The following is a 17,308-nucleotide window of genomic DNA, read 5'->3' as shown; positions in this document are numbered from 1 at the left end:
CTTTGGTTAGAGGGCGGGTTACGAATAAAAAAATTATCGTCCGTCCAGAATGGATCAGTGTCCCTGTGTCAGTTGACTTTAGAGCATTGAAATCATTAAAATTATCTTTAAAATTTGATAAAAAGTACATGATTTCTATAAATCTAAAATTTTTCTAGTTATAACTCCACATTAAATTAGTCATTAAATTTATCAAAATAATAATATAATATTATTTTTTGAATAAAAATATTTTTATTTTTTTTATATTTTACAATTACACTAATCATATGTTGATTAATAATTTAATTTGATTCTTACATTATTATTACAAGACGGTTGGAGATTAAATGTGAATAAAAAAGATTTTTAGAGATTAAAAGTAAATAAAAAATAGATTTAATGAATGAATAGTAGACCTTCAAATTTGAAGAAATCTATACATTTACTGTAGTTCAAAGTTTTAAATTTCTCTATTTGACTAATTCAATGCAGCCCTATTTTAATAAAATTCATCAAATTTTATATTTGACTAGACTTTTGATGAAGTCAATGCTAATACTCTTAATTCTCAAATTGTAAAACAAGAGTAATAGTATATATAAGTTTTAAGAGAAATAATATTTACAGTCGTGTAATATATAAATATTATATAATTTTTTTTTAAAAAATAAATAAATATGAAATTTATATAAAAAAAAGTTAATTTTTTAATAATAAATTTTATTTTTTTAAAAATAATTATATAACATTTATATATTTTACGATTATACGTAATATTATTTAAATTTTAAATGTAAAATTTTGTATAAGTTTTTTTGCGGAAACAAGAGCCTCATAAAAAAAAAAAATTACATTTTTTTATGATGTGATTAATTTTTATAAAAAGTTTGCGCAATACTCGTACGTTTGCGATTTGTATATATCATTTCTCCAAAAAATAAAACGTTGAATCTCACCCTTGAAAGGCACTGAGGCAGACGTGGGGCCGAAGTAGGGCTGAACCCTACCTGCATGAGGCGATGCTCAGCTATAAAATACAGGGAAAGAATCCTTGTGCTTACGAGGCGTGCCCCTTTACCTACACACTAACATAAGGAAAAATTTTATGAATAAATGATTGCAGATCGGGGTTTGATCCAAAAGCAGATTTGTTTTAATAATAATTTTTTAAAAAAGTGCAAGTTTTAGACCAATAAATGCGTGCCTGAATTTGTAAGCGAATGCATGCACGATAAAGGTAAACGGGTTAAAGGATATTTATAATTATAGAGTATGTATTGTATATTTAAAATATATATATATTAAATTTATATAAAAAAATTAATTTTTTAATAATAAATTTTAAAAGAATGTCCTATACTTACAAAACTAATTACGGTATCTAACATAATCAAGGAAAAAAGAATCCCTCAAATTAGCAAATGAAAAAGGGAAATGATGCATCCCGATAAAAGTTATCAATTTTTTTTTTTTTTTTACTTAATTGTTAAGGAAGTGTTTTTAAATAAGTTTATAATTTTTTTTTAAATATTTAAAATAATTTAAAAAATATTTAAAAAAATATACAAAATAAAAAAGTAAATTTTACAATTCTCGAACGTCTCGGTGTCCCTAGCAATCCCCAACGACCAAACCATTTCAATGAAGACTTCAGGATGAGATGAAATGAGATAAGATTAAAATTAAAAAATTGAATAAAATATTATTAGAGTATATTTTTTAATATTATTTTTATTTTAAGATTTGAAAAAGTTGAATTGTTTATTTTATTTTATATTAGGAGTTAAGAAAGTTATAACGATTAGATGAGATGAAATATTTTCTAAAAGCAATCGAGGCCTTAGAGATTTCCCGGTCAACGCCAGCCAATATTTTAGGACCGAACCTGAAGAACAGATCTTAAGCGGTTGCTTGCTGGCTGCTGCACTCACAGATAAATTAGCTTAGACAAAATATCCATTCCATACGCTAAGGTTGGCCTCATGTCCAATGAAAAGTAAAAATCAGTACCGCACCTGAAAGGCCTCCACCAGATACTGTTAAAAACTTAAAATAAGAGTAGTTCTTCGTATATTTTTAATTTTATTTATAAAAAACGTACAAGACTTAAAATTTTATTTATAAAAAACATACAAGACTTATCTAAAATCTTCAGCATATCAACGGCTGATGTTTAGAAAAAGTAAGCTTTTTATATTTTTTTTTTTAAGTACAATTAACATTTCTCTTAAAACAAAGGACAGAATAGTCTTTACAATTTGGAATTTTCAGCAAAAGGAACCAACGTTTGGGCTACTTGCTTGAACCCCAATACCCCAATGTTTTCCTTCTCGTCCATCTGTGTATTATTTTCTTCATATTCTAAATTTAAATTAATATTATTTTCAATAAAATTTACTTTATGACCAATCATATTAAATGAGTGCACATAATCGCTTACAATTAAATTTTTTCGAGTTTAAAAAAATGGTCTCATTTGTCAGACCACACAACTATTACTAATTTTTACAAGCATGAACACTCTTTTACCACACAGCAAAAGCACATAGTGCTGAAAGCAGTTACACAATGAGCATTTTTAATGCTGCCCATTCATATTCCAGAGGGTGTTCCTGGATGGATCCATTTATATCTCAACCAAGGAAAAACAGATAGCATCCTGTCTATTTCATGCAGGAACTCGAAGAAGTCGAAAGTGATCACCAAATACAATTATCATATGCATTCAATCTCTAAAATCTCAAACGGATGTTTGTGCATTTTTCTATTTTAAGAGATCCATAATTAAGAGAACATATCTATGTGCTTTAATTGCCGGAAACAATCAAGTTTTGTCTGAGCCACACAACCATTTATTGGTACCAGTCCATGCTTAATTATGTGGTTCAAAATGAACATGCCATAGCTAACATTACACTGACCTAATTCTCCCAGTGTCACAGTCGAATTTCGTGACAGTGGATGCAAAAAGAGGAACAAAATGAACAATCCACCAACCCTCATAAAGGTACTCCTAGTCCAACCACATACTTACTTCTCAGGCATTTATTTAGATCATATCCACTACCCAATGTCTTATTATTTGACCATATCTATTGTCACTCATGACATGTCTCCACTCTCCAGCCAGAGAATTACCATGAATAAGTCACTTCAAGAGAGTCCACCAAGAAGCCCTGGAAGTGATTCCGATGGCAATGACCAAGTTCATGACCAAAGCATCGTGATCCCTGGCAAACTCGCCGCTATGGATGATAGCTTTGAAAAGAAAGAACACTCATGGTAATAGAAAAGCTAGTTTACAATTGGCAGTAAACACCATTTTCCCATTAGACATCCACAGCATGTTGTTTCTACAGAAATGCTAAGCTAATATGAGTTCTCTGGCATAGACTAAGATAGTATTTGGTTTTTTACACATTTTTCCTCCAATCCTTTTTGTTTTCAGCTGCTTCTCATCTCTGCGTCTAATGTTATCTTCCTTGCAGGTTTATCACTTCTCGAACGCCAACAGATTTATCAATCCAAGTTCAAGGAATCACCTTTAATGTTCACAAGGTAAGTACCAACAACACAGAAGATACAACTCAATTTTCAAAACTCACAAAAACTCTCATTCAAACAAGCTAAACGAAAGCTACAATCCATACCTTTCAAAAACAAAAATATATTAAGCATAAATACATGCCATCCTCATGTACGTTGGGATACCAATTTCACTCAGTCTAATTTTAATTAGAGGAATTGAATACCTTAACTGTGATATGAAGCATATTATACACAAATGGATGTATAAAAGTAGCACAATTACTTTTGTTGTTAGATAGATTTCATGGAAAATTAATGCTAAATATTTTTTTTTTTCACAATTTTAAGGTGAAATTAATGCTATTTTTTTTTATTTTTTTCACAATACCATACTTTTCCCTCAATGCTAGTTTTTCTTCGTCGGGTTTGGATAAGACTTTTTCATATCAATCGAGATGCCTAAAGGGAAGATATAAATAGCCAGAAGTATAAACTAACCTATTTCTTCCAAAACAGTATCCCTTGGTGTCAAAATGTGGCTACATACACCGATTAGAACTTCAGCCTTCAATCTCAAATATGGGGTATGACCTCAAGCTTGAAAACTTCCCAGGAGGATCAGAAACATTTGCAGCTGTTCTAAGATTCTGTTATGGTCTCCCAGTAGACTTTCATTCTACTAACATAGCCTCACTAAGGTGCGCATCAGAATTTCTAGAGATGACCGAAGAATTTGAAGATGGAAATCTCATTGCCAAGACAGAGGCTTTCCTCACATTTGTAGTACTTTCCTCATGGAAAGACACCATTACAGTTATAAAATCCTGTGAAACTTTATCTCCATGGGCTGAAAATCTCCAAATCGTGAGAAGATGCTGTGACTCAATAGCTTGGAAGGCTTCTAGAGAAATCTCAACATCCGGAGATGCAGCTAACGAAGGCGGCTGGTGGTTTGATTATGTGGCTACCCTTGGAATTGACCATTTCATTAGAATTATAGCTGCAATAAAGGCAAGAGGAACAAAACCAGAGATCATAGGTAAATGTATCATGCACTATGCAGACAGATGGTTTCCAGGTATGGAAATCGAGTTAGGAGGACTAAGAGGTATTGGGTATGGAAAGAATGAGCTGCAGTTCAGTGTTTATGGTGGGAACGAGGAAGGGGGCATTGGACACAGCAAAGAGCAAAAAACAATTATTGAAAGCCTAATAAGTATACTTCCTCCTCAGCAAGAAGCTGTTTCATGTAAGTTCCTGTTCAAGATGTTAAGGTTGGCAATGGTATGTTCTGCAACACCAGCTCTGATTTCAGAGCTTGAGAAGAGAGTTGGGATGATGTTGGAAGATGCCAATGTCAATGATCTTCTGATTCCTAATTATAGAAATGCCAAACTGGTGAAGTGAGTATATTTACTTCCTCTCTCTTGTTTTGAATATATATATATTTTTTTTATAATTAATAAGAGATTTTATTACCAAGAATAGGCATAACTTAAGTACACATGAAGTATACAAGAGAAAATACCCATATACACTCGAGAAACTGAAAAAGACTAAAGCAAATCGAGAAAATCGTCTCCATTCGATACAAGAGCCTTAGCCCACAGACTCAAAGTGTTAAAGAAAAACTCCCCAAGTTCTCCCATTGTGCTCTCTCTCTTCAAAACACATCTTGTTCCTCTCCAACCATAAGCACCACATCAAACACAAGGGGATCACCTTCCAAATGGTAGCAACACGTTGTTTTCCCTCAAAACCTTTCCAACAAGCAAGAAAATCCACAACTTGCTTTGGCATCACCCAAGCAATTCCCGTCCTACCAAAAATCTCATTCCACAAAATCTTGGCCACCTCATAATGAAGAAAAAAATGGTTAACAGATTCACCATCTTTTTTACACATAAAGCACCAATCTACTATATAAAGTCCATACTTTCTCAAGTTATCCGTGGTCGGAATTTTTCCAAGAGACACCAACCAACAGAAAAATGCCACCTTACTAGGCACCTTAACTTTCCAAGTGCATTTCCAAGGGTAATGAAAAACACAATGGCAGGTTATTAGCACCTTATAAAAGGAACTAACCGAAAACCTGGAATTTCCTGCATGAACCCACAGCAAGCCAGCCTCCCTTCCCTGAACAATCTTTAAATCATATAATATTCCAAAAAAATCTGAGACAACATTCACTTCCCAATCATGCGCATCTCTCACAAATTCAACATTCCATTGAGGATTATTATTCAAGAAAGAAAGGGAATCAGCCACTTCAGCATCTTGGTCCCTAGCAATCCTGGTAAGGGAAGGAAAAACAGTCTTGAGGGCTGAATCCCCACACCAAATATCAAGCCAAAAATGTATCCTTGTTCTATCGCCCACCTTAAATTTAATATGATTGACAAACTCCCCCCAACCCATCCTAATGGACTTCCACAAACCCACCCGATACGCTCTTCTTACTTCATTAGAGCACCAACTTCCCCACATTCTCCCATATTTGACATCAACTACATTTTTCCATAATGCATCCCTCTCACAATGATATCTCCACAACCATTTCCTGAGAAGAGCTTTGTTAAAGAGCATCAAATTACGCACCCCCAAACCTCCACACGAAATTGTTAGACACACCCTATTCCAAACTTACCAAGTGAAACTTTCTTTCCTCCCCTTTACCTCCCCACAAGAAATTCCAAAAAATCCTCTCAATTCTATTTGCCACCCCTACCGGCATAGAGAAAAGAGAAAGGAAATAAGTGGGAAGATTAGACAACATACTCTTTATCAAAGTAATTCGCCCCCCTTTAGAAAAATAAAACTTTTTCCAACCAACCAACCTTCTCTCAATCTTCTCGATCACCCCATCCCATGTCAAAACAGATTTGTAAGGAGTGCCCAAAGGAAGACCAAGATACTTCAAAGGCAGCAAAGATATCTTACACTCCAAAATGTTAGCCAAATCTGAAATATCGGATATGGAGCCCACTGAAACAATTTCAGACTTGGTTAAATTAATTCTGAGATCCGAAACTGCTTCAAAACACAACAACAAGGCTCTCAATGAATGAAGATGTTCTTGATTGGTTTCACTAAAAATTAAAGTGTCGTCAGCAAAAAGATGTAATACTTTTAAGCAATTCCGAGACTCATCTGCCACCACAAAACCCAACAAGAAACTTCCTTCCATTGCCGCTTCAATCATTCTATTCAAAGCATCCATGATTAGAATAAAAGGAAAATGGGATAACGGATCTCCTTGTCTCAAGCCACGTGAACTATTAAAAAACGCAACCGGGGTGCCATTCACCAAAATGGAGAATCTCGACATCGAAATGCAATGCTTGATCCACATACACCACTTCTTTCCAAAACCGTATCTCCCAAATAAGAACGAAAGGAAATCCCAACTAACATCATCGTATGCCTTTTCCATGTCCAATTTGATCAAAATTCCAGATTCATCCAATCTAATTCTAGTATCCAAACATTCATAGCAATTAAGACTGAGTCAAGAATTTGTCTCACCCTAACGAAGGCATTTTGAGATTTCGAAATAATTTTATCCAACAACACACTCATACGATTAGCTAGCACCTTGGAAATGATCTTGTACACCCCATTTGTTTTGAATAATTTGGCATTACAGTCTTGGAAAAATGGTACTTTCATCCTATCACAGAATGACATATTATTAAAAATTAGGACTCCTATAAGTAACTTTAATGACAAGGCATCCAATGATAGAATGAGGGTACCACATCATATATACTCCAGGACTATCTAATAATTTTCCTCCATCAAGTTAACAATACTTCCTTGTTAATTTTCCATATGGTTGGTGCAGTTCACCAGAACAATGTGAAATGCATGATACAGATGTTGTGCAAAGGATAGTGGAATATTTTTTGATGCATGAACAGCAGCAGCAGCATCAGAAGTCCGGGAAATGTAATATTAGTAAGCTCCTAGACAATTACCTAGCAGAGATTGCAAGAGACCAAAATCTCTCCATCACTAAGTTTCAAGTTTTAGCTGAAGCATTGCCAGAAAATGCTCGAACATGCGACGATGGACTCTACAGAGCCATCGACACCTATCTCAAGGTTACCTGTTAACTTTTTCTCATTCGCCTTCTCTTATATCTTCTTCCTTTTGGGGGAGGAGGTTAAAGCATTTTTTTTTTCTTTTGGAACTCTATAATATAATATACATTTCAGACTCATCCTTTACTATTTGAGCATGACCGGAGAAGACTGTGCAAAATAATGAACTGTGAGAAATTGTCTCTTGATGCATGCATGCATGCCGCACAAAATGATCGATTGCCTCTACGAACTGCTGTCCAGGTATAGTTTTTATGAATTCTAGATCTTTACTTGCATAACACTCATATGTATTTCATTAATTCATTATAGTTAATCTTTTACATCCTACAAAATATTGATTAATTGGTTTTGAAATAAGCTATTTCGTCAATTGACAAAAGGAGCAGACTAGATACCAAGAACTAGCGTTAGATAAAAAATTATCATCAGGCCAAATATCATCACTCCTACAAAGTAATGCCAACAATCCTTCAGAGATACGTAGTATAGAAGACACCTCTGATAAATGGCATAATTACAAAAGTCTAAGATGAATTTCAATACCTCATAAAAAGGTGATCATTACGGTTCTCTAGTTCTGCCATACAACAATCTATAGCTGTTACAAGAAAGCATGCCAAAAGCAAAGCACCCTGCAGACATATCAGATATAAAAGATGCAATCCAAAAAAAAAGGTCTGGTCATATAGGCACTCAACATATATAAAGCTCATGAGCTCAATGTATCAAACTTAACATGTCTCATATGAGGAAGAAAGATGAGCCATGCAGGTGCTCTTTTCAGAGCAAGTAAAGATGAGGGCAGCAATGGTAGAGAAGGAGCCAGCACCAAGTGGCAATATCACCGAACAGGCGGGAAACCAGTCATCTACAGACACAGAGATCAAGACTCTCAAGGCAGAGCTTGAAATAGTAAAGATGACAATGGCAGAGTTGCAGAGTGACTACTCTGATCTACAACGGGAGTATGAAAATCGAAGCCACAAGCAAAAGAGTGTATCAGGTTGGAGTTCCAGTTGGAGGAAGATAAAAAACTCTTTCCAAGCAAAAGATGGGGATGAAACTAGAGATGGACAGCTGAGACCCAAAGCCTTCAGACGAAGGCTATCCCTCTCATAAATTGTCTACCATCAAACATCCTGTACCATAGATGCTAAGAACATCAAAAGGCTTGTGAGGATTATGCATACTCCAATTCCAGATTCAGTGGGTTTCTTTATGCAAGGAGTAGAGAAAGATGATTATCTGCCTTATATTGCTTGCCCAGTCGCAAAAAAATATAGCAGATGCACATAAAATCGGATAGACAATGAAGAAAAGAAGATCATAATTTTGGTCATATACTATTTCCAGATTTAATGCTACATTGGTAGCATTGGTTACATATCAAGCAAAATGTTCGATCTGTTCAAGAGTAAATTTCAAAATTAAGTTCAAATTATGTATTTTTCTGTTTTCGTCATGAGCTTATCTCCTGATAATGCCGTAGAATTTGATAAAATGTTAGGAATTGCAAATGGCTTACACTCTTCAATCTTCAATATCACCCACTTTTAATGCATACTACACAAGCATGCATGTTCCGTTAGCAAAAACTCTGAGAGAAGCACCAAGCACGCATGTTTCAACAATTTGGCATCAATATCAAAAGCAAATTTCTCTTCATCAAAATCTCAATGCTCCACGATCCATCTAAAGGCTTTTCTAACTCTTCTTAGCCTTAAATAAGTTTCTTATTCTAATCTATGAAAGGATTCACAAATTAAAAACCATTAAACGACCACCATCACATTGACCATTAACCTCAACAGAACCATAAAAACATACAAAATATAACCTTTCACAACATTCTACCTCGAACTAGCAGCAGACCTCATACTGCTCCACGGAAACTTGGCCACGTCGCCCCGCTGGCCGGTACGACCTCGATTGCCAAATCTCTCACCCGCTTTCTCGGCCCTAGCCTTCTCATCGAGCCAGTGTCTCTTCCCCTCGCCCTCCTCGACGACGCTCGACTTGGACTGCCTGTTCATCTGCCGCTTATCCTCCTCGATTATCCGAATCGGGTACATCTCCGGCGAGATGGAGAGCGGGTTTCTCAGAGTCACGTATGCCTTTTTGTAGTCGGGTTTTGCGATCAACAGGCCGCCACGTTTCTTCTTCTTTCCCTCCATGTTAAGGGTGCGGACCTTCTCGACCTCGAAGCCGTAAAGAGACTCAAGGACGCGCTTGATTTCGATCTTGGAGGCTGAAGGGATGGTCTTGAGGGCGATCTCTTGGATGTTGGTGAAGGTGCTGGGCATTAGCAGCTTGATTGGTAGGTTGGCCATGTGGACCACTCGTCTTCCCAATCTGCTTCCCATGTTTTCTATTTCTCTTCTTCGTTTTACTGTGTATACGGGTTTTCGAGAGGCGGTGGTGATGAGCTGACGATGGGGGTAGAGCAGTGGCAGCGCAAGGGAGAGCTGTATCTTCTACACCGTTTGCTTCGTTCTACCTAAGGACGGAGGGGTTGCATTGGGCCGGGCCTTGGCTACAGTGGATTTACAACCTGTACTAGGGCACTTTTGTAGGATTTTGTTCTTGTAGGCTGCAATCGAACCTGGACTCCTTGGAGAACTCCCTAAAATTTATTTTAATATATAAAGATAATTTACAATATTTATCCATTGAAAAATGTTTTAGCAATTCACAGAATAAACTTACAAATTCAACCAAATTATAAATCTTCTGAATTGCCAGCAGCTTCCCTCGTACTGTAATGGTGACAATTCAAGATTCCTTCCTTTTAACTTGACTTGTGTATTTGTGATATATTGAGGTGGAGTAATGTTGCTACAGTTTTAAAGTATATAAGATTTATTTTTTTTAAAAAAAAAAGTGGAATCTGTTATTAAAAATATAATTTTTTCATGTAAGTTTTAAATCTATCTACATTTTTTAAAAAGTACGTTAGACTTAAAGCACTCCCAATAAATTATGTAGAACCTATATTTCTCTAAAATTTTAAGAAATTAGTCTAAAAGTGTTGTCCAACAGATGATATATTTCATCTATAATTTCCAGTTTGCTACAGTATTACCACTACATTTAGTTTGCACTGTTCACCATTGCATATCATTTTAAAATCATTTCTCTCTCATATGTGTACTTTCTTCTCCACTACCGAAATTCACTTTATTTTATTTTAATCCATTTCAGCCTATCTGTTTATTTCGCGCGTCTTCCCTTCTTCACAGATGGGGTCTGCTCGCTCGTCTTCCATCGATCACAATTTGCTGTTTTTTATTTTCATTCTATATTCTATTCTTTTTATTGTTTGAATTAATTTATATTTTGGTTTAGCTTATAAATTTAGATTAATTTAAAATAGAACATAATTATATGACATTGTATATGGAGATATATTGCAAATATCAAAAGAAATGAGGATATCATTAATAGTTAAAGAAAATATTTGAAATGAATAAAAAATATTAAAAGTATAATATTTAAATGATATAAAGAAAAAATAGATAAGTTGATATATGATATATTGTAAAAGTCATTATGTATAATAGAAAAAGTGAGTTTTGATGATGTATTTTAAAGAATATGATGAAGAATCCATTGGGAGTGCTCTTACACATTTTAAAATTACAAATACCATTTCTAAGTGTTACAAAGGATCAGTGAGGGAGCCAAAAAGAGATACAATGAAGGCGGTTTCCTTTCGAAAATGAACTGGCAGCAAAGTTGTTGTAAGAAGTGAATGAACAACGAAAAACCCCGAGCAATCTTGCTCGAAATGTTTTTCTACAATTAGCACTTTAATAATGGTAATAGTTTTTTTGATAAAAAAGAAATTTGAGAAGAAGGATCCCCCCAAGTCATTCACACAAAAATGTCTACCAATTACATAGATCTGTGTGCCAACTATTACTTGCCGTAAGCCAGTTCTTAAAAGAATGAATCACATTAGTCAAAGCCTCAAAAGAATTATCCAATAGTATAATTTTAGAGAAATACTCTAGCCACAAAGTGATTACACAAAAATAAATCCACAAACTGATGTGGTTTGTCAAATTGTAAAGTTCTTTTATTGTAAAGTAGTTCCAATGGATTACATAAAACTATGTCAGTTTGTATGATTACTTTTATATAATTACTTTGGGGCTGTAGCAATCCACATAATTTTATAGACACATATTATTAGCAGGAAAGCATATTACTGACCTAATAAGTTCTTATGGATTCAAGATAAGGAAAAAAACTCATTCTCAATTAACCAGTCAACTTGAAACTAGGTATTACACAGCTAATGGTGCATGAGGCTATATAATCACTACTTTTTAAAGTGAAAAATATTACTTGTAGGATTAGGGTGTATAATTCATGTGCATTTTGTTTAAGAAAAGTTAGATTAATTTGTGATCTATGAAAAAAAATAATTTTTTAATAATGGACTTTACTTTTTTGTAAAATGAGTATAGAGCTTGCACACCTTATAACTGTATCCAATATCTATTTTATAATTGTAGGTTTTATGCAAGATACACATACAATTCTTCACAATCATTTATACAATTATGTTTTAAATGAGAGGTAAATTAACTTATAAAATTAACATCAATTTAAATAAATATCCTCATTTAAAAATAAGATTATATAAAAGGATTGTGAAAAGAATTGTACAAAGACTATACGCTAAATATTAATTCATTATTAAGCAATCAAACTTGTCTTCTTAACTCTACCAACATGGCTTGTAATTAGGCCAACAAGAATTTACCAAAGGAGAGATTATTTAGCAACAAAAAATAGTTAAAGATTTCACAAAATAAACTCCCCAAAAATATTTTATAAAAGTAAACTTACAAATTGACGTGATTTAATATATAGTAGAAAATCAACTCACTAACACTATTCATTAAATAGTAAAATCTAAAAAAAATACTATTCATGATGTGCTAACCTGGACTTAGCCAAGTCCACATCTATTACTTTCATTATGTTTAGTCATGGCCACTTAGTTATCTATATAAGTTTTGGCATGTAGAGAACATAGAAAGCATCAAGGGCTTTGCCCATCTTAGAGAAGAGGTGCCTAAGCCCACTAAGAGGCCCATCACGGGCTAGTGAAAGTCGGTCACTAATGGCCTTGGGCTTAGAGAAAACCCAAATTTGGATTTAGGAAAAACTCAAATTTGGGTTTTGGCATTGGAGGCGTATACTTGGAAGAGGAAAAAACTTTTAACTTTCCCTAGAATTCTCATAATTAGGAACCTAGGGAAGAAGCTTATTGGTTAGCACATTGATGCCACATGGCCAACATACAAACCAACACCAAGGGTACATTGAACCTAAACATGAAAGTGGAAGAAATGGGAGAGAGAGAAGAGGGTTTCTGAACTCCAAGAGCCACACGATATGCACTTGTGTGTGAGTTCCTAGAGGATACAATGACATGGGACGCCTAGGGAAGGTGCAAAATCAAAAGTACAAGGTTCTAAGAGGCTATAGGGTTTCAGCCAAAGGGATTACACGCCTAGCTATGAAGAGCCAACCACCACTTTGCCACTTGTCAAAACCATGTGGGTTCCAAAGGGTTTTCATGGGGAAGTGGTGCATGGGGGAGTGCAAGGGGCAAAGTCACAACCCACGAGGATTAGGGTTTCGACCAAGGTGAGATGCACTTTGCGAAGTGTCATACATGCATTCGAGATGAGAGCTTCTACAAAGAACAAATGATTAGGAGTGGAAGAGGCACATTGGGACAAGGCAAAAACCTAGTCCCTAGGTTCGGCCACACACACGCATGCCACTCTCCCACACCCACACGCCACATGTCACTTGCCTAGGGAACCAACACACACACCCAACCAAAGTCTAGAGGAGATGAGAGGTTTCCTATGGAAGAGTAAGAGACCTTGTGGGGAAATGAGAAAGTTCGGCCAACACACACACACACACACACACTCGCTACTTGCCAAGTGGCAAGCATGCACACACTCATCCTCCCAAGGATGATTGAGTTTTTTTATTTATATTTTGACCTTGCTAGCCATCAAATTCATTGAACCTAGATGCATGAAGAGTGGTACTTTTCAAAACTAGGGTTTCAGATGAAGGGTCACTCACACCACTTGTCAATGAGACTCTTGATTTTTCCAAAGCAACACAACGACGAAAAAGATGAAGGGGTTTCAACCATTGTGCCACATGGCACCCATGCATGAGTCTTTTGCATTTCCAAGGTTAGAATGTGAGAGAAGAAAATATGTTTATAAAAGGGGAGGAGCCGATGGGTGAAGAGTCTTTTTGGGAAAATTTCAAGTTCTCACTCTTGATTCTCTTCTAATCCCACACGCCTAAGTCTTTTCTCACCATTTCTCGCCAACCAAGCACCATATACATACCCTCCACCTTCATCCAACCAATCTCACGAGTGAAGAAGGAAGTGGTGAATCCATCCAAGAGGAAGGAACACACACGGTAAGAACTATACGCCAATCTTCATCCACACACACACACGACCACTTTGAGTGAAAAAGGTGAAAAGGGTGATGAAAGGGTTTGGAACAATGTTTTTTTTTTTTTTTGCACATGCACATTCGAGAAAGGCTAGGGTTTCTTCTCAAGGGAATGACCGATCCACCATTAGCATTATACACGTGAGAATGAGATTTTGGAAAGGAAGAAGGCCACAACCACCCTATTGAGTTTGAACTAGATCATTTTTCTCTATAGAGTTCAGTCTTATTAGGATTTTGCGTGTGTCTCCGTCTAATATTGTTTAATATATTTTTAGCTAGCTATTTGTTGACTCTTTGAATTTTCTATAAGTATACTCTCAACCTACTTTGGATAATGTTTGTATGTGCAGCGTGAACGTTGCATTCTTATTACTATCGTATGCACTCATTGATATGATAATCTCTTGCTATGTAATCAGATTTACATGATGATTTTGTCATGTTTACTTATTTATGATGTTTTCAGATATACTTGGGGATAGTGGTTCAAGTTGTTGACTATAACATGTTTTTATGAGTTCAATGATTTGGCCATGTCCATATGCATATGCTCAGGTTTAAAATATTGTTATTCCATTTTGGTATGTGTTGAATACTTTGTCTATGTTGTAAACTCAGTATTCGAATGTTCTAATATTTTCAAGCCGTAACCTGAGATGTTCAATGTTTGATTACATGACTCATAGAATTCACATGTTCATATGGTCCATGAAAAGAAAAGTGTTACAAGTCTTATGTCTCATGCATTTAGTCTGTATATTGTTTTCAAAGAAAAAACACATGTGTTATATGCAGTGAAGGCGAAATTGCGAACTACCGCATAAGTTAAGGACTATGACATAGTCACCACAGTCAAGTGGGCTGTTGGATGATGCGGTAACTAGCGAGAAACCAACAGTACATAAAGAAGATGTGAGGTATCAAACAATGTGTTACAAGAAGTGAACAAGACAATGAGCTCAAATATACGTTACATGTACATTGTTCAATGTGCAAAGATGGAAAATATGCTTTATTTTAAAGTTAAAGTTTCATAAGCCAAGTTTTTGTGTCAAATACATGTCCATGCATTCATTTCATGGTTTGGCTTCATATGCATATGTTATTTGTTGTGTGTTTACTTACTAAAATTTTTCGAAATCTCACCGTGGTAGTTTCCACTACCATTCCCAACTCATAATGGTAGAAGTTGTGGCATTTACGCGAGACCTTAAAGAGCAATGAATGAGATTAATGAGCTGATAGATGACAAGTTTATTGGAGAGGCTTGCATATTGGAGCTCACGACACAACGTCTTAAGGATATTCTAGAAGCCCTTAATAAGGATGATCGCAAGACTAGGTCACACGAGCCCAAAGAGGCCTCTAAGTTAAAGGAGCACATGGATTTTGTGACGGGATATCTTAAACAAGCAAGAGATTGTTCGGTTAAGACAAAAGAAGTTTCTTCTAGCTTAGGACTTCTTGAGCTTGAGCCCTTGCAGACAATGTGAATTTTCTTGAGTGTAACTAGCAAAAATACCTTAGTGATAATAAAATTTCTTGTATCTTAAATTACGGTTTACTCTTAGAGATCCCTGAGAGATTTCACAGCATTATATGTTTTGAAGTAATCTGGACAAACGAAGTCTTTTGGGATAAATAGTTTATGGTACCATGCTATTTAGCAAATTGTTTTAAATCTTACTTAGATTTACATGAATTTTTACTGTGATTTATTACATACTGCTATAATATAATAGGTGTATTGCATCTTAACTATCATGTATGAGGGTATGTAGACTTGAGTTACACGCTTCAATCACAGTCCAATCCCAAGCGAGGGCTGGGGGCATCACACATGAACAGTGCGTCATCTCATGATCAAACTCACTTCATGTTTGATAAAGTTTTGGTTCCAAAGATGATTGCTAAAAACAAAAATCTTTCGATGTCTTTAACCCCGATAGGTAAAAATGAAATAAGTTGCTTTCAATGTTGGCAAGTCAAAAGGAGAAATAATTTGATAGGAGAAAAGAAAAAGCCACAGCTGGAGGAATTTCAGAGCACTCACAATTCTATAAAAGAATGAATTAATGAACAAAGAGAGCAAGACAAAAAATATTAGTAACCAATAGCAAATTGTAAAGAGAAAAAACTAGAGAGAGATCCTTACCTTATTTTCTCAAGTATTGGGTGGAATATAAATTGAATCTTCAAAGTAATGCATTCAAGAGATGATTTTCTTATTGCCAAGTATGTTTGTTATCTAATTAAAATAGATCAATATTTATTTAGTTCTTCTACAGGTACACGGGATTGGGTACACGGGGGGGAATTGGCTAACGTGGCATAGATCAATATTTATTATGCCACGTCGGCCTATATATTAAAAAAAAAAAGAACCAAAAAACACAAAATGCGGGAAATGAATTCGAAACCCAGATGCTCAAAACCCAGCAATGAAATCTCTTCACACTGAAAGCCACTGAATCCAGCCAAATCCCATCGGTCGTTGGCGTCGTTGCCAAATCCCGTGTTGCTGTTGTTGTGGGTAGCCACTGAGCCGAATCTCGTGTTGTCGTCGTTGTGGGTAGCCACTGAAATTCAAATCCAATCGTTGTGGGTAGGCGTTGTTGGCGTCGTTGGGGTGGCTGTCGTTGGCGTCGTTGAATATCAATTTTTTGAGGCTCCATTGTATGTCATGAGCTTAAATGAGTTAATCATTTCTCTATTTTGTTTCATAAGCATCTAAACCTAACCAAAAACTAATCTTGTTTCATGTTTTATAGTGCTTATTCTTTTCTAATGGGAAACCTATTGTCTTCCCACATTTAGTGTCTTAGATGAATAATGATTTTTTACTTTTTGTTCAAATTTAGTGTCTAGGATAACAAAACGCGATATAGAAATGTCACAAGTGTATGTAATCCTGAAATGCTGGACCTAAATTAAGTGGATTCTGCCATTAATGTTGTTTTATTGGTTCTTACATTAAAGGAGGTTATACATTTGGGGAGTTGACATAATAACTGAACTAAATCTAGGATTCTGCAGAATTTAATTTTCTTTGAAAAGTTGTTCCATTTACTTCTTGCAGTTCATGGTATTATTGAAACTTAAGATCCATTTTCATATCATATAGCTAGAAAATAATGGCATCAAGATTCAACTCGATATTGAGGTAGACAGAAT

At 35.2% G+C, this 17,308-nt stretch overlaps 2 protein-coding genes across 2 annotated transcripts; one reads left to right on the top strand and one right to left on the bottom strand.

The window, feature by feature from the left end:
• The first annotated feature begins 3,101 nt into the window (after positions 1-3,101).
• Positions 3,102-9,057, top strand: LOC109007103 (BTB/POZ domain-containing protein DOT3-like). Its single transcript, XM_018986644.2, has 6 exons — positions 3,102-3,264; positions 3,471-3,540; positions 4,027-4,913; positions 7,358-7,616; positions 7,731-7,859; positions 8,391-9,057. Exons 1-6 carry the CDS (start codon positions 3,122-3,124, stop codon positions 8,736-8,738), a joined length of 1,836 nt encoding a protein of 611 aa, XP_018842189.2. The 5' UTR covers positions 3,102-3,121; the 3' UTR covers positions 8,739-9,057.
• A 184-nt stretch (positions 9,058-9,241) lies between these two features.
• LOC109010624 lies at positions 9,242-10,167 on the bottom strand. The gene has a single exon (XM_018991506.2). It carries the CDS (start codon positions 9,980-9,982, stop codon positions 9,470-9,472), a length of 513 nt encoding a protein of 170 aa, XP_018847051.1. The 5' UTR covers positions 9,983-10,167; the 3' UTR covers positions 9,242-9,469.
• Between the last annotated feature and the right edge of the window lie 7,141 nt (positions 10,168-17,308).

This window comes from Juglans regia, chromosome 1 (genome assembly GCF_001411555.2).
Source record: "Juglans regia cultivar Chandler chromosome 1, Walnut 2.0, whole genome shotgun sequence".
Lineage (NCBI taxonomy): Eukaryota > Viridiplantae > Streptophyta > Magnoliopsida > Fagales > Juglandaceae > Juglans > Juglans regia.
This window is presented reverse-complemented; position numbering and strand designations above follow the sequence as displayed.

Coding starts and splice junctions, on each gene's coding strand:
- LOC109007103 (XM_018986644.2), top strand. CDS start 3,122: ATGAATAAGTCACTTCAAGAGAGTCCACCAAGAAGCCCTGGAAGTGAT. Junction 3,541..4,026: donor TCACCTTTAATGTTCACAAG/GTAAGTACCAAC, acceptor CTTCCAAAACAG/TATCCCTTGGTGTCAAAATG. Junction 7,860..8,390: donor CTCTACGAACTGCTGTCCAG/GTATAGTTTTTA, acceptor TGAGCCATGCAG/GTGCTCTTTTCAGAGCAAGT.
- LOC109010624 (XM_018991506.2), bottom strand. CDS start 9,982: ATGGGAAGCAGATTGGGAAGACGAGTGGTCCACATGGCCAACCTACCA.